Source organism: Struthio camelus, chromosome 4, assembly GCF_040807025.1.
Source record: "Struthio camelus isolate bStrCam1 chromosome 4, bStrCam1.hap1, whole genome shotgun sequence".
In the NCBI taxonomy this organism is placed as follows: Eukaryota; Metazoa; Chordata; class Aves; order Struthioniformes; family Struthionidae; genus Struthio; species Struthio camelus.
The window spans coordinates 44,801,861-44,827,874 of record NC_090945.1 but is presented as its reverse complement, the minus strand read 5'-3'; the positions used below and the strand labels follow the sequence as shown (position 1 = coordinate 44,827,874).

Here is a 26,014-nt window from a genome sequence, read left to right as displayed (position 1 = left end):
CATTTGTGACGTGTTTTTTGTGACTGCTGCTGTTCTCCGTACTTGTTATTACTTTTCATCTACTGAACTTACTAGATAATGCGGTTGAATTTATTGTGTTCTAAATCATCTCAGAAACTAGTATTCAGTGATAACCAATGGCCTTGTTCATTGCTATCTTATGGATATTGCAGAAATTAAAATGTTGACTACTTTGGTGACAAAAGATGTCTAATTGATAACTCATAAATTATGCAGTGAGTTTGTAAATTTGTGAGGTCACATTTCGGAAGAGAAAGGATAGCCTAATTAAAAGGAGAATATGGATAATTGGAAATATTTAAATAGAACTGTGGGCATGTACAGTGAGAGTAATGGCAATAGGAATGTGCAGGGCAGATGTCACTGAGCTAACACCAGTCTGAGCAAGTGGAGCTCCAGGGCAAATACTGTTGCCCCAGATTGCTAGTTGACATAGTTTAGGTGGTCTTGCATGCTCAGCAGGGTGGTGGATTTGAAATTGTTGCATCATCTTGAACAATTTATTTAGGGATAAGTGCAAGTTGATTATATGGCATTGCTGAAGCGTGTTAGTGTGGCAGCATGACATTCGTTTCATAAATTCTTATTCAGAGATCTCCCAACTCTGTATTTCGAAGGCTAAGTGTGCTGAAAGTACATGTTGCACCTATATAATGGAGGCTGTATTGTAAACACATGTGCACCCGTATGTTGAAGGCCTGTTAAAAGCCCTAAAAGCCCTTTCATTGCTGCTCTCAGTCTGATTCTTTATGCTATTTATCAGGCTAGTTTATGTATTTCTGCTGAAAACTTTCTGTGGCCCTAGAAAAAAAATACGTAGACACTGAGTATAGTGAGTGAGTCTGTTTTGAATAGATGCCATCTAGTGTGTATAGATGCCTCTTGATCATGAGATGACGGCCAGCTGAGTGGAGCTGCATCCATTTTCTGCATGTTCTTGTAGCTTTTTTATTGGAAGGCTACAACACAATGGAGACCACCTGTAGTGTTATAGTTCACCATATGGTTCACCCATAGTTTCAAGGTACCAGAGTGGAAGTCATCCTATCTTTCTGCCGTGCAATAAAGCTGTATTCTGTTGATCTGTAAATAGGAGATTAGTGACGTTTAATTGAGGGTCATATTTTTGCAAAGCTGGCAGCTTTTAATGTTTTTTTTCTATAAAATCTTGGTTTCATGTTAGCCTCCAGAAAGGTCCTTGATTTGAGCTCCCCTTCCTATAATATCTTCAGTAAATAGGAACTATATTTCTGCTACATTGCAGTGTATTAATGGTCTGCTATGTTCTTTTGTCAGGGTTCTCTGACTTCCAAATTCAGTTCAACAACACTTACTGGGAGTTTCGTCCTGAATACCTGTTTGACTTCAGCCAAAATAAACAAGGACAAGATCTGAACTCTTAAGCACGGGCGGTGGAAACACATTGATGATCCTCTTCTGTAGAAAGACAAGAAACAACTTTTTATTCCCCTCCCTACCCCCTGCCCACCCAGAGGTATTGCTGTGTTCTTCTTGCTTTGCCCTGGGTTTGGATGTCACTTGCCCTGTGCAAAGACAGATCACTGAAGTCTTAGTCCTTGGAATCAGTAATTCTACACTGTAACTGTTATCGTCCCTCTTGGGAAGTATAGGCTGACCCTGAAGCTCATTATTTTAGAAGGACAATTCCTAGTGGTAGTTTTGCTTGTCCTTATACATTTTTATATTGTGCAAGAAAATGTTATTAATTACAAATGAAAACCTGCTGTTATAAAGTTGATCATTTAATGGACTTGCTGCCCTTAGAAAACTTGGAAGGCTACAAGTATTTAAAAATAATAATTTTAAGATAACTTCAATTGCCTGTTAGGCTTTTTAACTGTTTTATGTTTTTTGAATGCAAGACATTTGAGGGAAACAACTGATAGGAATCTGTTTAATAGTATAATGCCATTTTTAGATTTGGAAATCTACACTATGTAAATTACTTCCCCCTCCTTCCCCCCTCCCCCCCCCCCAGTGGAAACTGGGGATCTTTGGATTTATTAACAGTTGTACTGATACATGAAATAAAATTTATTTTAGGAGTTCTTTTATTATACATTAATAGTTACACATGGACTAATAAATGATCAGTGACTGTGCAGCTAAAGTTAATATAGAATTTAAGAAAGGGACAATTTTTATTGTTGTTTAAAAGCGTATTGCAAAAATGTTCAGTGAATCAGACTGAAGTATTGCAGCAGGAAGTAAATTAATGGTATGTTAGGTGGAAAGAGAAAGAAGCATTATACTCTTGAACAGTGTGGTAAATTATGTTTTGGTTTGAACAGGCTGTTTCCCACAAAAGACTCCAGCAGTGGCGCAGACAAGCACTGCAGGTAAGAACCATCTCAGAAATCCACTAGTTCTTAATCTGCAATAGAATAGAGCTGTGTTGCATGTTGTATAGGAACTCTTATATTATTAGTTATTTTTAACACCTTTTGCAGTAGCTTGGAAAGGTGTTCTTGGCAATAAATTTTGTGCCCTAAGTTCCCCTTTGTAGAAACACTCTTCTCGAGATTTCTGGGCTGAAAGGGTGGCAATATGCTTAGTTGTGTATTAAAAAAATTGTTTCTGGCCAAAAAAAAAAAAAAAACCCTAATCCAGTCAGTATGATGAGATTTGTAGTGCTTCTGCTGTAAATGATGTAATCATCATTCGGAGTAGTGGCCATGTGCTGTTATTTTTTCTCTTTTCTTAAGCTGTTTCTGGCTCAGTTCTGCTGCTACAGGACTAGAAAGTGAAGGCAATTACAAGACTTGGCCATTCCTCAGTGTTTACCTATTGCAGTGCAGTTATTTTATAAAACAAAACATTCCTAGAGCTGTTGGATTGAAGTTCATTCCTCTGCCTCTTTATAGTTTCTGAAATCATTGCTGTGCAGGTACTCTTCCTAATAGTCCGGCTTTTTGATCTAAGAGAGAGTTGAGCATTATGTTCCAAAACATTGACCTTTTTTTTTAGTTAGTCAGTGTAGTATGGGATTATTTTATATATTAATCATTTTTCTAAAAGGATGCAAATGGTAGTTTAATTCTTTATTATAGACCCATGCTTTAAGACAGGTTAAATTGTGTGTGTGTGTGTGTGCACGCGCGTGCGTGTGCTATGTGGAATAGGTTGTAAATTCCTTGGGGCAGGAGCTGCGTTTTCATCTGCTTAATGTGTCTTATGCACTCATGGTTCATTATTTCAAACAGAAAACTATACAAGGGGAGTATTGGGTTTTTTTAATCAGTTCAGGAGAACTAGTTAAATGCAAGAAAGTTCCACCCCTTGCACATAGAGCAGAATCATGCGGTGGTGAATCAAAATGTTGTCGATGTGCATATCCTGCACAGGCATTTCTTTTAATCCATGCAGTAATCCGTCTATACTGCAAAGTGTAGGTTTGGCAAATGGGTTGCAGAGCTAGATCATGCAGCTGATCCTCAGCATCATGACATGATGGGTAATATGATCTCATGAAGTACTTGCCACCTACTGAATCTGTTCAGGCTGCTTGCAGTGATAAGGATGTGGGGCTCCATATGTGGGGTATCAAGGCATTTATTAACATACCAAGTGAAGGAAAATGGTCTTTGAAAGTGAACGCATAGGAACAAGCTAGAATTTACAAGCTAGGGTTTCAAACTGGACTGTGCTTAGGATCCCAAACCTCCAATTGGCTGAGACCAAAAATTGTGCATATGTTAACTAATTATTGCTGTTGTCATGAAGTCAAGGGATAGAGGCTTATATTGTGTTAAGGTGGTCAACCAACTAAAAACAAAACACACAATGCATGTTTGGCACATAACTCTTGACAGAGGGGTTCTGTTTACATTTAGTTATTATCTTGAATGCAGTTGCATTGCATTTTGCATTGCTTTGAATACACTTGGACTGATAAGCATCCAAAGTAATTTAAAAAGTCATCCTATAGCTAAACCTAAAGTCTTGCAAAAAGACTTTTTTTTTTTTTTTTGGTCCTATAAAATGCTAAAAGTGCACTTGCAGTTCATGTTCTGTCTCTTCAGCGTTTGCAGAAGGAGATGAAACTTCTGAAAGTTACTTTGATGCTTCCAAGAACTTCAGTTTTTGGCTTAAAAATTATGTCCTTTTCTCGTGCCACACTTCTGTCTTTGAATTTGTAAACCTAAACAGCACCAGTAACTAGGTAACAGCACAACTGAATGTTTTCATAAAAACAACTTTGCTGCTTAGAGATGTGATTTACTGCTCAAGTGCATGCGTGTACACACACACACATATATATATATATATATACACACACACACACACAGGCAAAAATGATGATGACCTCATCTTAACGAGCTCACAAGAGATTGTTACTGTTTAAGCCAAAGATGGATTTACTGTAAGTAGATGAAACTCAATTGAATTCAGTAGTGGTATCACCATTAATGTCAGGTCTGACTTAGTTGTTGTGATAATACTATTTGTACCGATCAATGCCTGAAATATAAAGCTGAAAGAAAAAAATTTCTATCCTGCAGCTTTCCTGGTATTTTTGCACAGAAGGGAAAGGAAGAGAAACTAGTTAAAATATAAGGTTTTACAAGTAAGGCTTAACATTTTATTTATTTGCTTAATTTTGATATTACCTACTTAGAAGTCTCCTCTTAAACCAATTTAACAGCCCTTGCACATTGCCCTTACTTAGAAAAAGTTGTAAGTAATGTCATATTGCAAATACTAGATACATAAAACAGACTTGCACATTTTCTAACCTAAGTAAGTTAATTAAAAAAAAAAAAAAAGCATCTTCAAGTACTTTTATTCTGTAAGAGTTTCTCCAGATTTGTGGGTCATGTCCCTCTTTTCTTTAAACAAGATTCAGTGTCACAAGGAGAATATTTTGATAAATTCTATGCATTTTTTAGAAACTCCATATAGCCCTCATTTCACTTGTGTTCATAATAGTTAAATTTCTAAATCTTACACTTGCACACTTGTACTAAAACATTTAATAGCCTTTACCAGAAGGAAAACTTTCTATTTGTGTAGTATTTATTGATGTTAAACCCACATTATATCAGCACAACAATCCAAAGTAATGATAGTACATTTTTATAAATACAATTAAAAGGTGGCAAAATAATGCTAGTGAAGCTAAACAAAAAAAACAGTAAATTAGCATGTCACAGTCAAGAAAAATTTGGCAAATGATATGACATCCTTTTTCTAGAATATAATCAGATTATTCAAATATGACAGACTATGACATTAATTTAGAGTAACGATCCCCTTAACTGGTCGTATCCTGCACCAGTTTGCATAGAATAGTACTACCTTATGTGCTAAAGTTTATTAGTCACTAAAAAAAAAAAAAACACAAAACAAACTTTGTGTACTTACAGAGCAATACATGTATAGCAGTAATGCAATATATGGTGTACACAAATACAAAATTAAAAAAAACTCCTAAATACAGGACTTCTGAATAACTGAACTGAGATAAAAGATTTCAAAACTTTTATTATAAATAATGAAAGATACCATATATGTGCTTCATATAAGGAATACAGTGTTTTCCTTTCATAGCGAAGTATGCTCGTACCATCAAATGCTCATTTTTCTTGTCAGGCCTACTAATTCTTCCATCCCTCCCTCCCCTTCGTCTGAAATTCATTTGGTTCTAATTTAAAACTACCTAGTCAGGTTAGACTAGGTAGGGCTCCAGTTTGATGTGGATTTGCATTCTGAAAATAGTCTTAAGGTATTTCACCTACTGCTCACAGACCCTATCCATTAAAAAGGTGTTATTAGCCTACAATAGGGAGGAGAACAACAACAACAACAACAAAAACTAGCAGAGACATGTGATAAGAAAAAAAAAAAGGCACAAATTTTGTTGTAGTCCAGCTTCATTCTCTACTTCCTCAGGTCTGTGAACCTATCACTTAATGGTGTATACTTGTCATTTTAAATTCCTATTGCAGTCTCAACCCATTTTTTCACTTACTATACATTCCTAAAAATCCTCATACATACTACAGAAGCTCTAAACAGTCAGATGTCCCATACCTATACTCCCTATTTCTCAGTGTCCTTGGAATTTCAAATGTTTGCATGGTAGTATTACAAGGTTACAGACTGTTTGCAAGAAACCCATAGAGAGTTTCAATGTCTTCCCCTGTCCCGCCCTCCAACCCCTTGCAGTAACTTAATGCAGTGGTTCATATTGTTGGCATTTTTTTTCCCCCTCTAGATTTCTAGTCCATAGTAGACTATTATTACACTCAGCTCTTATTCTCCATAATCTTGAAGAGGTTACATTATTTATGCTTAAATTAGCTTTACTGTATGTTTAAAAGTAAGCCTCCTATTAGGTGGCAAAAAGGAAAAATACAAAAGAATTAAAAATTATGGTGTCAATGTTCCATTATAGGATTGCCCATACAAACAGCATTTAAGGCAAGGTTGGGTTTTTTTTTTTTTTTTTTTGTAGAATAGAAAGCAGTTTGCAGAGATGCAGCATTTGCTTACATTTCTCTTCCTTGTCCCTTCTTGTTTTATTCTTACAATATTGCACTTGTTCATTGTAGCTATCAGAATGCATTGCCATTTTAGAACTATAGATAACCATACATTCTAATTTTGTGATCTAATGGCCTCAGATAAAATATTTTGCACCATCAAGATTGTGTAGCATCTAACTTGTTGCTTACGAAGGCATGTAGTGATAAATAGTGTTTCCTTCTGAAAAGTCTGTCTCACTGTAGTATTTTGGCCTTTACGAAAAGGGTTATTCATAAGAGCTGAAGCAACTTAGGTATAAGGAACTGGTGAATGTGATTTGTTGTGCAATGTGTACATTTCTATTAATAATCTAGCTATTCTTCTAATTTGGTATAATGAATAAGGAATATACGGTTGCTGTGTTTGTTGTTTACCTTTTGTACTTGAAGGTGTCTGCCTTTGCATAAAGTGACATAGGAATATCATTGGTCAAGGCAATGGCTTTCAGTGTTTCCGCTTTGAAAGAAAGATGGAGGTGGCAGGTTGGATCTACAGATCATCGCTTTCTACCAGGCCAGACGGCATTGTAAGATGAACTGGATTTGCTTCAGGCTGGAAAGCTGCTTTGATGTCTAGTCCCTGGTCAGAAAGTGCTGCGTATCGACTCGCTGAGGGCCGCACCTTCTTTGGCTTGGTTGTCTGAGGCGGTTGTTGCCACTGGGCTGTAGATTTAAAAAATAATAATAATAAAATTCAACCATCTTGATGTCTGCAATAAAGCTTACCCAATACACAATCAACCATTTGTAAAGGAGATACTAATTCCTGAGCAGCAAAAAAGCATAATATCAAAAATAAGCTTATTTGATTTCTTAGTGTTTTTTTTTTTCTCAGCAGCTAGTTTCACCTCCAAATGCGGTAAGTAGAAACAACAGTTTTTCTGTTTGTTACTTTGCCTTTATAGCATTGCTTTCTCCCCTTTTCCTTTTATTTTTTTCAAAGTTGTGCATCCTAATACCTTTCCTTCTGTTAGTCAGAAGACTGACAGCGAGGTACTGGTTTCCGTGCACTACTATTACAGTTAGGGTTATTTATTGTATATGAAAGGAAATCATCTGGTTGCCATTGCCAACCCATGTATCCTGAAGAATGTTGAGCCTAATGTACAATTCACATGTCCCACTATCCCTGCCACCCCAGAAACCATCCTTTATTGTTCAGGTTTTTTTCCCTCCTCATTTATTACTCCTATGAAAGGACTGGTGAGAGATTTTGGTTGAAGAAAACATTCATTATATAAGAACCTGCAATGGAATGAACTGACTAATTAAGCAGTGAGCCATAAGAGCAACTGCACTTCTGGTAGCTGTCACAGGTGTATCACAGACTAATGTACAAAAGAATACAAAAGGTTAGGGAAGTGCTAGCAGAGTGATAGTAATAATGATCCACAAAACTAGGGTAATCATGCCATTATCTACTGTTAATTCACTATGTTTAATATAGTAAGCAAAAAAAAAAAAAAAAAAGAGAAAGCATGCATGCTCATTTTGCTTTAGGTATCTGAAAGGTGGTGAAATGTACTTTGACAGAGCATTTGTTGTCTTGATGTGGATCGTTATTATTGAGGAGAAACTATAAACAAAAGAAAAAGAGACCAATGTAAACCATTCTGTGAATAAACTGAAATTTTCAGAACTGTTGCTTTCTGGGGGATTAAATTGATCATGAAAATTGATAGCACTTACTATAAACATCCAACCTGGCAGTGCAAGACACAATCCCAGCCTCATTCTTAGCTGAAACAGTATACCACCCAGCATCCTCTTTCATAGCTCCCTGAATAAGCAGGCAAATGTAGCCGTGGTTATCCTGGTGCATACTAAACAAAAGAGAATCAAAATTACTATTTAAATACAAACCACTGTAGAATACTTTTAAAGGTAATTATAAGCAGACCCAGTCCTAGTTACAGATTAATTATAGCCCACTTTTAATTAATATGAAACTTCCTCTGAAATTAGCAAGTGGAAAATAAAACCTGGAGTAGAGTTAACTATTTGGCAGTTTAATATCCTTTATTAAAAGCCAAGAAGCAAAAATATTTCAAGTAACCTTTGCTTTCATAATTACAGATTAAGACATGTAGAAATCTGTAGTAGGGAAGTAGTAGGGAAACCAGAACTTACCCAGACTTTTGGGGGAAGGATAAAAGACTTGACTTGAGGAATGAGGTATTGAAATATTAGTTATTTAGAAGGATAGCAACAATTTATTACAGTATCATATCAGTAATAAGTTTCTTTTCTTGAAATCATGAGTTTGCTCTTAAACATTCCTACAAAATGTTATCAAATATTGATGATAAGTTTGTAGCTCTTAGGATTTAAAAAAGTGTAGAACATCATTACTCCTTCTTCACTCCTTCCATCGTAATGCCATATAAAGTTATTTTTCTGTGATTAAAAACTAGCACTAACTCGTAGTTACATTCATAGAAAATAGTAGCAACAGGCGTATTGGGCTCAACTTTTAGGTGGCTACACTCCTGAAAGAGGCACGGAAAAATGGAGTGCTGAAGAATGAAGGTGACAAAAGCGAGAAGGCTGAGCAAGGAAGGAATCTGCTTGAACTATAATTTAGGAAATGCTGGAGAAAAATGTGTGGTTTTAAGCACTGCCTAAAGCATTTATCTGTAATAAGAATTTAAGCCCAGAGTTCTCGTGCAGTTAGTTCCACTTGTGTGGGAATAACTACACTGTTAGCCAAATAGAGTGCATTCTGCATACAAGAAATCAGGATAGTTAGCTGGGAGAAGGAACACCGGAGGTCTAGTTCCTCCTTTGTTTCTTTGCAAGTATTCTGCCAGAGAGTGAATACCCTAGATATTCCACTACTGTCACTTAAGAAAGCTCCTTTATTGTTGAATCATAGTGGCTTAACTGCACAGCAGAGTTTTGAATCAAGAATTTTCTGCTGTGAAGCAGATAGATAGCTTTACTTAGTCTAGGTTTTCACCAGTAAATTTCTGTAAGCCTTGGGTCTAAAAGGGAGAAAACTGTTTCTCAACTTGCTTAAAGTGCAAAGATAGTTGTTTAAATGCAAGGCTGGAAAACACAACTAATAATATGTTAATTCTGGCTCTGCCACCAGCCTGAATCCAAGTTTGAGTAAATGTCATAAAGCACTATAACAACTAGTTAATATTTACGCGTTGCTGTTCACACAAAGCATACTTTTATGACCTTCTATTCTTTCGTTTGTATTATAGGATAGATAGATAGTCATTGAAGTTATGTATGGGGAGATTATTCTAAATCATGCTAACCTCACTCGGTCAGTGTTGTATGTGAGTGACTCATTCTCTTTCTTCCAAAATATCTGAGGAGATGGCTCCCCCGAGATTCGACACTCCAGTCGCACTGGATATCCCTCAGCCACGCCTGTGTTTTGTAGTTTCTCTATAAACACAGGTGCTTTGTGTACTTCCTTAGCTGTGAAAATAAAGATTGCAGTAATGTTGACACTAGTCTATTAAAATGCAGCCTTTCTTTCAGCAATATGCTAAAAAACAATCATGAAAAATCTAAGTGGCAGGATACTTAGTGTTGCCCTCATTAATCAATCACTCCAGTCCGGGTTCATCTGAAGCACTGTCATATCAGTATTTTAAGAGGAGAACCGTGAGCTCCAGGAGAGCTGATTTCCCACCCTCTAGAAAGAATTCAGATGTGGAGCATCAAGACTAGATGAACTGGGGGCACTGTGCCTGTTAAACAGCGCACCTTTGTAGTCCTTAAAAGTATGGAGGTCTTTAATTATAGCAGGATCCGTTTTACCAAAAGGTTGAAATGGCATTAATTTAATATCCTGTGAAATACACAAATCATATCATACTAACAACTCATAGGTAGAAATGGGTGTGTACAAATTGCCATTAAAAAAACACTGAACTCATTTGTCTGGTTTGTGGGCTCAACGGTGCCTCAGGACAACAGCCCTCTTTTCCTAACTGTGCACACAGAGATCATGTGCCAGTGAACTCATGCCAAAACATAACATAAATGTATCACTTACGAATATGGTATAGTTCTATTACTACTCGTTTTCCTTTTTTTTTTTTTTTTTTTTAAATTCCCTACCCCCCCAATCTTGTCATTTCACTGCTTATGTTTTCCTTTTTCATATAACCCTTACAGTGCTCAGTATGGACGGAAGCTTAGTTTGAAGATGTTACCTGCAACAATGAGCTCCAGGCTGAATGTATTTTCACCAGCTCGATTGCTGGCGATACATGTGTAGATTCCAGCATCTCGAGTTGTGACTGGTTCTATGATCAAGGAGTGTACACCATTCTCACGCACCAACATTTTGTGAGAACTATCAGGACGAATTGGTCTTCCGTTAAGTTGCCAGCTTAAATCTGGAGTTGGTAATCCACTAACCTTAAGCATGAGCAGAATAATGGGAAATGGTCTTAGACGTACAAAACACTGGAGAAGTCGTGACTTGTTACTTCAGAGAAGTTTGGTTTTGTTTGCTACTGCAGGTGTACCACAAGATTTAAAGGTCTAATTCTATCCTGAATTACACGCTGACTCAGTTGCATTAATTTACTTACCTTCTGGCCAACTCCCTGAATTACAGGATGTTTCATGGGTGTGACTGAAAAAAGATCAGTGTTTAGCTATGCTAGAATCTAAATAATAATGCATTGCAAAACAAAAAGCAGGGTGACACCTTTTGTCTTTTTTGATTGGAGATGTTCCTTTCTAGATTAATTTCTTGTGGAAAACTTGCAGACAAAGGGGCGTTAGCTGACTAACTGTTGAACTCTAAATTCCGTTCCACTTAGGTGGAACTTATTAGTGACAGCGCTGTCTGTACTAATTTATACTTGGTCTGTTTGAACCAAACTTGTACTGTTGAAAGCGATGCCATTTGCTGGAGGTACTGCTTGAAAGCAAATAGCTGCTCCCAAATATATCACCATAAAGTAAACAGAAGAAGTTTGAGTCTTAATTAATTCTCTTAAGCAAAATCATAAATCAAGATTAGACTGTCTGAAACTTTAAGGGGAGATTGAAACTGAAGTGCTGAAAGGATTGAAAACTGAGACGCACACTGTGTTTATAATGTTTGCTGCTACCCCCCAACATAGCTGAATTCTAAAAATCATTTTTTTGTTAGCTGTAAGATTTACCTGAAGCACTCTCATTGGAGACTCAGCAAGCTTTTAATTGCCAACTTGCTCATAAGCAGTGAGACTAATTAACCAATTGACAGTCACTGCAACTGCCAATAGGTTAAATAGCTGAAAAAAAAAGAAAACTTATCTAACTTGTTTTTTGACTCAGCCAACATTATAGAAAGGCAGCGGTTATCCTTTGCTTGATACTTGCCTTGCAGTCCATTCTGCAGAGTTTTCCTTCTTGCACAGTCAGGTCTCCAGGAGCCTGCAGGAAATGAGGCCGGAAGAATCGTTCCTGAATTGGTTCATTTTCATCACCACTGTCCCTTGATCGAGATCGTGGTCTTAAGATAACATGAAATAAAGGTAAATTTTTTTTTTCCTCTGCTAAATCACAAGAACTAAAATCACTTATCAAATTGTTCTAAATTTTAAGTCACTTAGACCTATAGTAAAATCACTCCATATCTACACACACATACAGGTAGCATTTAGTGCAAACTAAGATAAATATGACACTTTGTACTTACTACTTCCAATAAATGTACATCTTGTGGCAAAATATAATCTAGAAAACAATTTTGCTACAGAATAATTACACTTATAATAATACTTATACGTGATAATATTTTTGTTTTAGAATTAGAATAAATTGCCAAAATACAAATTAAAGTTGGTAGGCCATTAGCATATATCTTCAACTCCTCACCTCTTGTGTTCTGTGTATTTAAGTAAGTAAGTCCTTCACTGTTGCTGATTACACCAGAAAGTAAATGTATGATTATGTCTACTTTTCAGAAAAAAATAGCAGCTAAAAGCTAGCTCATCTCACTTGAGACGAGACTTTCCACATCGCATAAGACTTATTTTTCATTTTCTCTTGTTCTGCACTACTGAAGACCATACAGAAAATTCTGTGAATTAGAGTATAACTGCTCTGGATACCTATTTCTCATGTAAGTTTTTTGTTTGCGATATTGCTGACCATTTTCAAAGCCATGAATTGTGTCAAACAATGAGAATTTCATTTGCGAGCAATAGAAAGAAAAGCTTTCATCTGTAAACTAGTCTTAATAAAAGTACCATGAAAAGTTTTAAAAAAAAAATCCTGGAAATAGTACTGATGAGCAGTTCCCACCATAAGCTTCCAAAATACAACTTAATACTTTTCTAGCATCAGCTGTTCTTGCCCGTTCATTTAATCTATTGAATCTTTATTTAAGCAGTTCCTATTTAAATTGTTTTTCATTTCCAACTGAAATCAGAGTTATTCCATTTGTGTGATTTAGAAATTAATGCAAGCATGCCATTAAAACAGTTTTATATCAGTTTTTGTCCTTGCCTGATCAGCTCCAATAGATGCCATTCTAGACCCAGCTGTTACCTACAGTAACATCCTGTTGCAGTGAAGAAGTCAGTCAAATATCTTAAGGCAGTATTTATCAGTGACATCTTACAGTGAGATTCCCCTTTCTGAATGGAAAGCTTCCACATCATATTAGGCCTTGCCCATGTTTCTGTTTTAGCCAACATCTGCAGTATATATGGCTATACTGCATTTTCTCTAACTCAGGGAAATTTCTTTAATTTAAAATAAATCATGACAAAACAGCTTAAACCCCTTAACAATTACATTTGGAATACAAGATGCTGCTGTACTACTGTATGGAAGATAAACACTCTAGATCCACAGATTCTATTCCATTGAGGGAAGTTAAATTAGACTTGTTTGAATTTGGTTTGTTGTTGCCTTTCTCTTTATTGTTGCTCTGTTTGAATTTTGACAGATCATCACTTGTACTACCATAAGTATTATCTGTCATAAATAGATAAATGTTGACTTTTTAACAATCTTCTCATGCTTCCCACAGCTAAATCATAAGCAAGCGTAGGGGAAAAATCTAGCACATACTGCTTCTTAGTTTAGGAATGGCTACTGAAATCAAAAGTGCATGACTTCTTAGATCTCCACATGCACTAAATGCTTATGCAACTTTTAAGCTGAGTAAATCCAGGTCTTAAGTACCTCATTTTTTGCCACTGGGCATGCCCAAAGCTATGCTAGTGATGATGCTGCATGACAGGCTCATAAGGAATGCTGAGCTGTCGTTCCTATCCATTTTGCCTGCATACCTAATCTGCCTGCAGCAGGGATGGAAGACAGATGGCTAACAAAGGCTGCAATCTTACCTCTTGGTAATTAGTTCTGAGACCAACCAGAAATGATGATATCTAGTCAAGTGCTACACACTGCAGGCAGCCCATGCAGAATCTGCCTTCATAATATTTGTATCCATCCTGTTCAGATACTGTTTATAAGATAACAACCTAATGAGGTACAAGTAACTAGTATTTCTTAATATGTGTGTTGCTTGTAAGGCTAAGCCAAATAGGTTAAGTCAATTGGCACCACAGGCATGTGAAAATATATCTGTAAGCCACCATCTCACTGCTTCAGCTACATAAAAATGCTGCATCGGTCAAAACCAGGGGTGAGGGGTTAGAAATCTACACCAGTTGAAGTGGAAGAAAAAAAAAAAAAAGGCTACAAGTTCATGATCAAAGCAATTTTTTTCTGGTGGTATTTTCCCAAATCCTTCCTTAACTAAGTTCTCAAATTACACGTTCAAAAGGAAACCTAAATCAGAATGCTGTTCAGTCTAGGGTCAGAAATGAATAGTGCATTTTGTTTCACCTCTTTATAAATTTACCTCAAAAATTGCACACTACTTTTAAGTCTTTACCTTGAGGGGTAAAACTAGAGTTATTTTTATTTTAAAACATGTTGTGGTTTTAAAGAGGTAACGAAATGAGCGGAGCCAAGTACTTCCGATGTTTAGAAACAATGAATGGCAAGAAGCTGGAATACCCTTGGATTATTTGGAGGTTCATCAGAGTTGTGATATGGACATCAAGTTGCAAAGACAGTTTGAGCAATGCTGACATCAGGTACTAAATGTGTACAGATGGGGGTGTGCACACTCTCAGTGGAGAGACTGTGGGTTGGTACAGATAAATGCACTAGGAATTTCAGAGAGCAAGAACTTGGGGAAGACTTTACAACTGACTACTACAACGATCACTAATTTGGGATAAGGCAGATTATGTTCAAATTAATCCTCTAAGTTAGAGCAGGGCAGTAAGAATATTTCCTTTTTGAAATCTTTCTTAAACGTCATGAATTTTAAAGCTAATTCATTTGGGGCTCTGGTTGCATTTCACTGCAAGACAGTTTAGGTGCCTAAGGGTTGAGTGTCATGATGTCTAAGGGATTTAGCCCCAGCTTTGTACACTTCAGACAGTTCAGAAGTCTTTCCTCTAAAGTAATACTAAGAAGGTAGTATTAGCGGACTAAGCAAAACTCAAAAAAATACAACATTAAAAATTTAATAAACACAACTATAAAGAAATTATTTTAAAATAGCTGTAAAGTAGTGAAGATAACAAAAATAGTGAGATCTTCTGCCAAAAGACATTCTGTGAAACATTTAAAATACTTCAGGAAGAAACCTGTCAACAGTGTAACAAACATAAAGTTCATAAAGCTAATAATTATACTTGTAAACAAGTTTTTGTTGCTTTCAGGCAAAAAAAGTTTATAGAAAAAAAATACCTTAATGCTACAGAAGTAACACTTGCCAAAACTATATGAAAAATACATATGACAAATATTCCAGTGTATTGGGGAACACATTATTGTGGTATGTTACAGCAGAAAACCTGATGGTGGGAGTCTGCCTTAGGAATATATTAAATACTCAAATTTCATCAGTCTCATGGAAAACTGGATGACAGAAAAGTAAGAAATGTTGCTAAACAAAAACAATACTGTGCTGAATGCTTAGTAGAAACAGACCTTAAGTAAGCAAACATAATTAGGATGAGACCTTCAAATCTGGTAATCATATTGGAAATGAGAATTCCCTTTGCTCTTATTTTAATTAAAACTGCTACATGGAAATCTCTTATTTATAACTCCGCTGGATGCCCATCCAAAACTGCAGCAGCTGCCTGAGGGTTTGCAGCAATTAGAAAATAAAATACTAGACATAAGCAGCCTCAGGTTTCAATCACATTAGGGGAGGTTTAAAAAACAAGCGCCCCCTATTATTATTTGAGGGTTCTGCCCGTTGCAGAAAGGAACAGATGCACGTTTTATCCTTCAGAAAGGTGCAGAAGGATCAGCTGCTTAGTGCTCTTTTGCTTGCATTTTCCTTTCTTCCTTCCCAATTTTTAAAGATGTTTTCCACTTTCTCACTTCACATGTGTACATAGACTAATTCAGTTGAAACCTGACTCTTCCTGGCAACTCTTCCCTTTCTGGACTTAACAGACTTTTCATTGCAAACCTGCCATTGTCATTTACCCATTATTTGCAGGTGTAAATTGCTTTATTTACTGGACAGGCTTCACCAAATGGATATAGTTTTTGGGGCTGTTCTGACAATCCGGTGATAGCAGACTATTCCCCTGCATAAATGTTTTGAGCTTTGGGCTTCCTAGGCCTAAATGTGAAAGGTTATGGGGCAGCCGGTAGGACACCTCTATGAGGGATGGCAGGAAGCACCGAAGTACTGTGGGGACCCCAGTTTGTTCAGTGTAGAAATAAGACTGATGAGATCTTTTAAAGAAGACTTCACCCTGGAACAACTTTCTAGTTACCAGAGTGGGGAAAAGAGCCTGGTTTTCATGCAGCAGTTCTATAATACATACCACTGCTAACTGTTACCAGTTAAGTAAGTATGTGAATTTCCCTATTGCATCTTCATGATAGGTAATTATATCTACTCTATATATTATAATTAGCCAATATTGAGGTTCTATGGCCAGTAGCCGTTAATCAAAACATGTGCCACACCACCACAGAAACCTGAACTGGAGCCCTTGTACTTCCTTGAAAGCAGTTCTGTTTGGTTAACTAAAATGATTTTTTTTGTATAGTCTAAAGATGTCTCAGCTGTGTTAAATAGCCTCATAAAAGCTTTCTGTAAGGAAAAACAATTTTTGAAGGGAAGATTCCCTTATATAGTTCAAAAACATAAACCAAATCTTCAGATGTGAATTAATCACAAACTTCACAAAAGATAAGTTTAATACTTTATTTCTGACTCCTAATTCCTTACCAGAACCTGAACTGAAATCACTGAAATACTAAAATATTTCAAATGTAAATCTAAACTTTGTGGTGTGGAGTTATTTCTACTGTTTCTTTAAATGAATACTTAATAAAAGCTGCAGAAAGTATGGACTCCCAATAGAATCCCAATTCCCAATTAGGTGAGATGTTTTAAAAAACAGTAAGTGGCAAGGTCTTTCCCAACAGCTTGTAGCGTAAATTGAGTAAGGAGTAATCAGTGAATGTCTCAAGGCAGGGAGGACAGAGAAGGCACGCAAAATTAAAAATACTTAAAGGGCACATAAATACACTGGTTGCTTATGTTTCTGGGTATGCCAAGTTTGCAGCATTTTTTAGACAGCAGAGGTGAGATTTCTTCCTGTACACCATACTGCTAACTTACGTTCTTACTTCAGATTTGTTATCTATCATCATAGTAATTTTGCAAACCACATATTAAAACAAACAAACAAACAGACAAACAGACAAACAAACAAAAACAAAAAAAACGTAAAGTACCTTCTAACATGAGGCTGACCAGGAGGTGTCCGAGGACTACGGCCTCTTTGATTTACAGCTTGAACCATAAGCCTTCCAGTGCAGCTTACTCTGCCCTGTTATGATGACGGAGAGAAGGAAAATTAAAATACTTAAAAGCATGTACTATTAATAAATTTTCAGTCTGAGTCTTCTTTTTGCCCACCTGTTACAGACCTGCAATACAATCTCTTCTTTCAAAGTCATTTAAAAGCATTTGTCAAGACAGCTTCTGATCTTAAACTATTTTACCAGCTTGTAATCTAACAACAGTTGCGACTGTAACAAAGTCATGGTTAAAATAGTCCAAGGTTTACTTCACATCCCAGAATAGTCTTCTTTAAAAAAAATAATGAGGAACACCGGCAATGAAGTCATTAATAGCCAATATGCTGCAAGTTATTGATGTGGAAGTAGTTGGGAGATTTCTGCGTTTGGCAAATGAAAAAAAAAAAAAAAAAAGGCAAGATGACAAGATAAGCCACCCTTGTAAATGACACTTTGTCATGACAGAGCTCCTGCATCCAAAGTGGGTTGGTCCTCTTGATCTGGCAGGCTCACAGGTCAAAAGACCATGAATGCAAAAAACTACAGAACTGTTCAAGTACTTAGAGGTTCCCCCCTGAGAGAGACCCTTGTTTGGGGAGAGGAATCCCACTTGACTGCATCGCTGGGTATCGGATAGTCCAGTCTGTTTAGGTTATTCTCTGTGAATGATAAAGCTTTAAATAAAACGTGTGGACTCTTTGTGTTCAGTTCTATGTTCAGTTTTGCTTTGTATCTATCTCATGTCAAACTTTTATTTTTTTTAAAAGATGGATTGGACACTGCACTCACAAATGGTAACTCATTAGGGTAACAACTCAGCTTGCATGAACTCAAAATTGCTGGGCTGGCACAGCTGATATCCAGGGCACTGCAGAATTGACCATATAAAAGGTAAAGGCACCTAGTGGGTCAGCGGCACAGTGGTGCTACAACTAACGGAAGTATTTGCAGGCAAATATGCTAAAAATATTGGAAGTCAACGGACAGAGGTGGAGTTAGTTAAGTGATGGGATGGAGACAAAACAAGAGCCAGCATCACCTTTGCATCAGCCATTTGAGGTGGACTTGAGTGCCAGAATAGCACTTTTCAGGGCAGCAGAAAAAAGTGCAGAGCTTGATGTAAGAAACAGCAAGAGACTTCTAGCTGTGTGACAGTCTGAAAAAGCCTGTGAGGTGCTAGCCAGAAAATAGACTTCTACACCTTCTGGAGTTAGCACAAAGGGAAGTAAAATGAAGATGCTGCCTAGTCTAATATTGGATTAGCAACTCTGTATGCTACAATCACAGCACAAAACACATTTAAACAAACATCTACACTAGATACAACTATAAAAGCTACATCTTTAATGTATTAAAAATTTATATGCTTATGTATATAACAATGTAATAATTTTAATCACTTACTTAAAAATATATTTTTAAGACCTTGTAGATAAAATATATAAGATGCACCCCATCTGCATTAGCTTTGCAATGTATGTGAGCTCCACACTCGCATCTGCCAGCATGAATAACAAAAGTGACAAATGCGATGCAGTAATTTTTTTTTTTTTTGGGGGGGGGGGGGGGGGGGGGGGGAGAATGTGCAAATAGCTGCTAACAACTGTCCAAAGCTCAGAAAACAATTTCACACAGGGCACTACGCAGATGCCAAATGGTAATGATGCTCTTGTTACTGCTGGACTGTTGGAAATTAAGGCTTTGCATCCCGTTTTTATTCCCATGACCCAGTTAGTCCACGAGAAAAATACTTGTGTTAAAATATGCCATTGCTCATGACCTGGAGCAATTTCTTAAGCAAAAACTTTTTTTTTTTTTGGTGGTACAAGGCCATTAAAAACATCTGGAACAAATACATTTCTATTTTAGGCACCACTGCATATTAACCTTTTGCTGGCAGGTGATGAGTTCAGTCATTTTGGGTTAATTTCTGTGTACCTCAATACATGAAGACATCATAAATGGGAACATGAAGGACTGTAAGGAATTTGGAGAAGGAAGTACAAGTAGGTGGCCAAAGATTTGGAAAAGGGAAGGAAGTGGTGAGGGGCAAGAGATTCATGAGACCATGGCCTAGAACATCAGGAAATACAGACCTAGGACTGGGGGTGCATCTTGCAAAGGAAAACGAAAATGAGATGAAGGGTGGCAAAAATATAGACGTGAGCCCATAGTTACATAGCTACTGGAACAAGATCAGTTAAGGGATGTAACCCTTCACTAAAGGGCTGAAACGCACATGATGATTGATTTTGTGATGTTCTTGGTCCGGGGTCAGTTTGCTCTGGATTAAGTTATACGGCAAATTTTACTGCTGTCAGAGCCTAGATTCCAGACTTGCTAGTGCTAATTTCCAAGGTGTGTTAGCAAGTCATTTTGCATATGGGAATTCTGTAGCATTAGTCCAGCACATCAGAGGCATAAACAGGCAGAGCTTTAATGAACTGGCTTCTTTGCTTTAGTAAACTAAATCTATTTTAGCAACTAAGAGTATGCCTTTTTGTGTTTTACTTTGGTGGTCCTAATGGCCCTGACCAAAACCAACAACAGTCTAGCAAAGTTCTGCCAGTCGTGATGGGAGCTCCCTTACATTCATGTATTTTGCTTTCCCTAAGGAAAGATTGCCAAATTTGCCTAACTTCATGATAGCTTTGAGATGTAGACAACTTTCCATTAGAATTTAGGAAACTAAGCCAAAATTATTTCCATTCAGGATGACTTAAAAGAATTGGAATCCAAATTTTTTAGTGTGAAAGGCTAGCACATTAACTCCTAGCTGTTCTTTGCCTCCACTATACCGTTGAATGCATAGTAAAAGCAAGCTAATGCTAGGAGAAATAATTATGTTTACTTGGGAATTACACTGTGAAGACAGACTCTACTGGGCTTGGTGAAACAGATGTTTTGTTTAGGGGGAGCCAGAGGACACTGCTTCTGGTTCTTCTCCAAAGAAGAAAAAAAAAGCACAGGCACAGAATTTTATCATTTCACAAAACTGCTTTTTCAATCCCCAAAGCAGGATCAATATAGAAACTTTACACTTTAGTACATTTAAAAATCCACTAAGAAATGAATGTCAGCAATGGGCAGAGCTGATAATCTAGTTAACTGGTGTGTCATCAAAGAAGCTTTATTCAGAATAACAAATGTTAAGAAAGAGACCCTAAATATGCTTATAAAAATTATTCAGGGACAGATTTCAATGCCCAAACTCAAAGGCAGTTTATCCATCAAGTAATCTAAGATTTCGGCTCAAACGCTAACAGTACATAGTGGAACTGTACATGCAGTAATACAACACTACCAGGAAGATCAACACTACCAGGAAGATGAACGGGATCTGCTTCCTACCTTGAGCAGGTATATAAGTATTTCTCAATTTAAAACTTGCTGTGACTTTGTACAATTTAAATGGTTGCAAGTGTTATAACACAACGCTATTCTATGTATAAAAGTTCCCAGTTTGAAAAATTACTCAGGGCTTGTGCTATTTCTATGAAGTATTATTTGTATACGTGGAAATAACATTTAAGCTATCTAGATATAAGCACTGCAATATGTGTGTGTGTGGGGTGGGGGGAATGGCACAGGATGGGGGCTCGATTAAAACTGCTATTGTGTGTTGTGCGTACGTGTGTATACAGTCGCATACGTTCACAAAGCCGCTGCAACATGAGCAGAGTTGACAGTTAAGAGAGCAATGCAAAAATGGAAGCGTCATGTTAAGTAACCTAGCAACATGCACAACAGAGCACAACACTCCTGTTTAGATTAAATTCTGTCTCTGTGATAGAGTTTGTTATTTTACAGTGTAATCCTGCTTGCATTTCTGGTCTTGGCAAGACCTTTGGTGCTACAGAAGAGAACAATCCATTATATCCCTAAGTTATGTTACTGCCTTGCTCTCTCATGTGCAAATCATTTCCCTCAACTTGCTGTGCTGTAGGAAAAGTAGATTGAAAAAGTTACTTCAGTAGGATGCTTGAACTGTGACTTTCGTTATGTTCAGTGCACTAGTGGGTTTCTTTTGTATTCCACAGCTCTCGTATTCGGTCTGTGAAGAACAAATGGTATTACAAAACCAGTAACACCGTGTGCTTCAGAAAAAGATTGCTTAAGGCTTTGGGACCAGCACAGCAGGCCTTCCTCTCTACATATTAAGTGCTAGAAGTTTTTTGCCTTGTAGAACTGCAATCACTGCTAATGTAAATACGCTGAGGTGTACACTCCCATTCATTTCAAAAAGTTGGCCTCAGTCACCGAGTAGTGTCAACAGAAGAATAATGCAAGAGGTTGGCTGGACGGGGTTACTTTTGCTGGTAACCTTGATTTTTTCCCCTTGTATAACACATACGCTATCTACGCTCAGTTAAGATACTGAGATAGCTGCTGAAACGAATAGTGAAATAGTGATTAAAAAAAAAATACGCCTCCCCTCTGAAACCCCAAACGTTAGGGAAAAAATTGCTGTTGAGTTGCTAATCTGTTGGAGATAGAGTTGTCCCACCCTACTAATGCAAGATGAAAACAGAAATCTAACTTACATAGTTTATGGTGACTTCATCATTTAATTAAATCATGCAAACATAAGATGAGATCGTTTTCTGAAGATTTATGTCCAGAAGCATGTTTGCACTGGAGCCAAACCTTCATTTACCTGTGGGTTGGCTGCCATAATAGTGTAATTCCCATCATCATCCAGGGTGGAGGCTGTAGTATGCAGCGAGCAAGTTCCGTCAGGTTCTCTTTGAATTTGGTAGTGATCGCTTCTTTTTGAAATTTGCTTCCCATCTTTAAACCAATAAATCTGTAGCAAAAAACAAAGCATGGCTGATAAGAGGTGTGTGATCATTGCCACCATTTCTCAATTAACGATGCTAACAAATCTCAACTGCTGAAAACCTCTCTGGTAAGCATTATAAGGAAAACAGTTGGATCCGCTAGTTAAAAAAGTGTAGAACTACGCTCCGTGAACCAGTTTCAATAAAGACATGTTATAGAATAGCCATCTTTCAAAGAGAACGCCTGCAGGACAAACATTTACAAAAGACATTGACATGGGTATAAGAAGGGCTGTACCGATCCCAAAGGCAGAACAGCCCCTGAACGCTTCAAGAACTCTAAAGAAATGTCATTACAAAAAAGAGTTCCAGATCAGATAAAAATCACTAATTTTAAAATGGTAGTTCACTTACATCTGGAAAAGTTGGGCACAGCACTGAAGAATGCTATTGCTGTCTTTTCAGAAAATAAAAGCATAAAATAGATGATTATAGGAATGATTAGTCCTATGATTAATGAAATAGAAGTCACGATCTCATTGTTGAAACGTCAGTTTTGTTGCATATCCGTTACACTGGCTGGACTAGCCCAAAAAAGCCAGAAAGCGATTCAGCCGCTCTCACTGGAGATGAACAAGTTCAGTACGCAAATAGGCCAACTCAGTGTAAGTACATGGTTTAAACCAACAGGGTCACTCAGATGTGACTGACATCTCTAGAAATAGACATCTATTAGAGTACTGTTACAGGACAGGAAATACTTCGATGAGAATATAGATACCCTTTAATAACTGTAGGCCAACAATACTGAAGTTTCAAGTGGTACAGAACAGTTAAATTATCTATCAAACAGAGGTCTTTTCCATTACTTTTGATACATAATTTTATTCTCTGGCTGACCCAATATCTAGCTTTGATGAGCCAAAAAAATGATGTATATAGAACAATATCTTACAGTAATTTATAAATTACACAAAAAACATGTATGTGTTTTTAATGCCTCCTACTTGAAGGGAAAAAAGGTTCAACTATTTTGAACAAGGTTTGGGTGTTTTGCTGTATTTTAAAAATGAAGATAAAACTCCAAACTGAATCCTGCTGAAAACAAAGGAAAAACATACAGCATATGCAGGAAAACACACACAGAAATGTACATGGATGGAAAGCAGGTGCAGATACCGATACCAAACTGGGCTTGGGATGGACTAACCCAGAGCTTCGAGAGGTGGATTTGTGTTCAACTTGAACCACTGGGGAACTCTTCCGACCCTGCCACACAGGCCCTTTTTCCAATCAAGTAATTTCTCTTAACGTGACAGGAATAGGAAAATCCAAATACAAAGCATTTCTGACTCACTGCTACTGCCAAAGAGATGAGGAGAAGAACAGGTCCCCCTATGACAGAAGGAAGGAAATACTAACACAACGGATGATGACAGATCTCTCTTACTATATGGCAAAGGAAATTGTATTTATTCTCGTCACAGGATTACTGGGACCCTTAGCATGAGGAAAGCAAACACATTTTCCTTAGTGTAAATCCGAAGTGAGAACTTACATCTTCTAGTGAGAAAAAGGCGCTTGTTTTCCAGTAAAAAGGCAGTGACAAAGCAAAGAAGAATTCCTGATGGAATCTAGTATTCCAGGTTCTTCATACTAGCCAACATTTCAAAGCTCTAATTTCATTCACTTTGGGGAAAAACTAAGGATATACTTTTAAATTTCACTAAAACACAACGGATTGGAGGATGAAATGTATTGGAGGGAATGAGTGGAAATTTCCCTTAAAAATTAATTACCATGTATGGTTTTTATATTAACAAGCATTATGTGCAACTAGAAATGATTTCATTTCCTAAATAGCTGGTTATACTTGTTTCCCATTTCATCTGTCAGCAGTCTTGCAGAGACTCTGTGGTGCTAACAAAAGATTTGGTAATGTCTTCTCATCTGCTGACAGAGCGCTTACTAGAGATGCACAAGATATTTGATCACTTATATACACATGCTAATGGATGTTGGTAACAACATAGCTGCAAAAATGAGTTTTAACTTGCATGCCTTACATGTTTCATAATGTTGCTTAGAATCGACTGCATTAAGTAGTAATTATTTAATAATAAGGCACTTATCAGAAACATCAGGAGACATGCCAGAAATTATTAAATGGAAATATATGCAAATATTAACTGAACCAGATATCCAAATGTCATGCATAGGTTGTTCACCACTCATTTCCACTAAATTTAAAAGCATTGGCATCAATGGTTTTTACTTACGTGTCGTAAATACTTAATGTTATCTTTATCTGAAATGGAGTTAATAAGTAAAACACTACCACTGCTGCATACAATGGCCCTTGTAGTCAAGTATTTTCTTTCTAGGACACCTTTTAACAAATGTGCCATTGAACTATGTAAGCACTGAACACTGCATCTGGATTGCCTTTATTTTTACCAGATTTTCAGAAACCAATGTGTAATGACCAGAAATACAATGGAATACACAGTACAAAAGGGTTTTTGATCTTGGGCAGCACAGTCATTTTTAATCACTATGAATTATATTCAGCCATGTCAAGAGAGAGCAGTGCAAGCGCTGTGCAACATTCAAGTCTCATTTAACCTTTTTTATGGCATTATCCTAATTCTAAAGAGATGTATCCCTTAAAAAGAAATAATCTACAATCCCTTTTGTATCACCACAAGTTCTCATTTTAATGAGAAAATAGTTTTATGTATGCTGAAGGCTATAACAAAAGTAGATTCAGATTTAAAAAGTCATATTTATGTAGACAGAATTTGCACATCAGTATTCAATTTACATGGCATGTTCAGGGGAAAAAATAATCAAGCCAATAACTCTGCTTAGAAAAATCCCTTGTAATGAATGCCAGATTTTAGAAACACTACAGTCCTTCCCAAAGCCATTCCTTGGCAGAGCTGACAGAGCACTTAGAAGGGAGGAGCTTTAAGTTAGTAAATTATTTCCAGCTTTTCATTTGCCAAAGTAAAGAATTTATTCACGGGCAACACTTCCAGCTTCAACAAATGGCAGCAGAAAGGCTGCCTTCAAACCATCGAGCGTTTCAAAATTGCCATCTTGGCATTCTCAGAGGAAGACGCAGCCTTTGACGTTTGCACAGTCCGGCTAACAAGTAGCTATCCAAGGGGACTGAAATTGGTTCCACTCCCAAGCGATTTAAGAAATCTCACAAAGCATCTGCAAGCGAACGGAATAAAGGGTCACAGTCCCAGGTGCAAGAGAAAATCACTTAGTGTGCATACTTTGACACAGAATTGGAGTGTATTCACATCAGGCATGCCTTTACAATGCAGCGTTGTAGGGGAAGTACTAACAATATAGTTTCCTGGCTGTGCAATCACCGATGCCAAAACAAGAAGAGTGAGGGAAGGAAGAAGTGACATCCTCTTTCATCTGTCTTAAATCAGATTAAGTTGACTGTGAAACTACACCTTAATTGAAAACTGTGAAAATCAGGGAATGGCTACAGTTGACTAAGGCTGACTCATAACAGGTCATTCAGCACCTTACTCATAAGCCTCAGGAAAAAAGAATACCTCTGCATCACACTGCACCTCCAACACCAATGAACTGATTTGCCTTCCACCCTTATTCAGTGTAACAGACTGTTTTATAATATAAATAGTCAACTCAAAAGCAACGCTGGACATCAAAGGCTTGGTCTCAGTCCAACTGGGCCAGTCTTCTCAGCGTGCATCTACACTAGCTTCAGTTCGAAGCAGGAGCGTGTTTTTGCAATGAGCGTACTGATCATCCCGACTTACTTTGCAGTGGTTCACACTGTGG

At 37.2% G+C, this 26,014-nt stretch overlaps 1 protein-coding gene and 1 long non-coding RNA gene across 3 annotated transcripts in view; one reads left to right on the top strand and one right to left on the bottom strand.

Annotated features, from left to right (window-relative positions):
- The first annotated feature begins 528 nt into the window (after positions 1-528).
- On the top strand, positions 529-10,837 carry LOC138067193 (uncharacterized). Its single transcript, XR_011141019.1, has 4 exons — positions 529-1,516; positions 2,334-2,381; positions 7,408-7,428; positions 10,710-10,837. It is a non-coding gene; the product is annotated as an uncharacterized lncRNA (long non-coding RNA).
- PALLD (palladin, cytoskeletal associated protein) overlaps positions 5,037-26,014 on the bottom strand; it is a 158,327-nt gene continuing 137,349 nt past the window's right edge. For both annotated transcript variants that reach the window (XM_068942439.1, XM_068942440.1), the window contains exons 14-20: positions 22,060-22,209; positions 17,337-17,431; positions 11,913-12,045; positions 10,748-10,955; positions 9,839-10,004; positions 8,259-8,392; positions 5,037-7,232 (exon numbers count right to left, since the gene is read on the bottom strand). In XM_068942439.1, the coding sequence (XP_068798540.1) occupies positions 7,060-7,232; positions 8,259-8,392; positions 9,839-10,004; positions 10,748-10,955; positions 11,913-12,045; positions 17,337-17,431; positions 22,060-22,209 (1,059 nt within the window). In that variant the 3' untranslated portion in view covers positions 5,037-7,059. The remainder of the gene's footprint in view (positions 7,233-8,258; positions 8,393-9,838; positions 10,005-10,747; positions 10,956-11,912; positions 12,046-17,336; positions 17,432-22,059; positions 22,210-26,014) is intronic.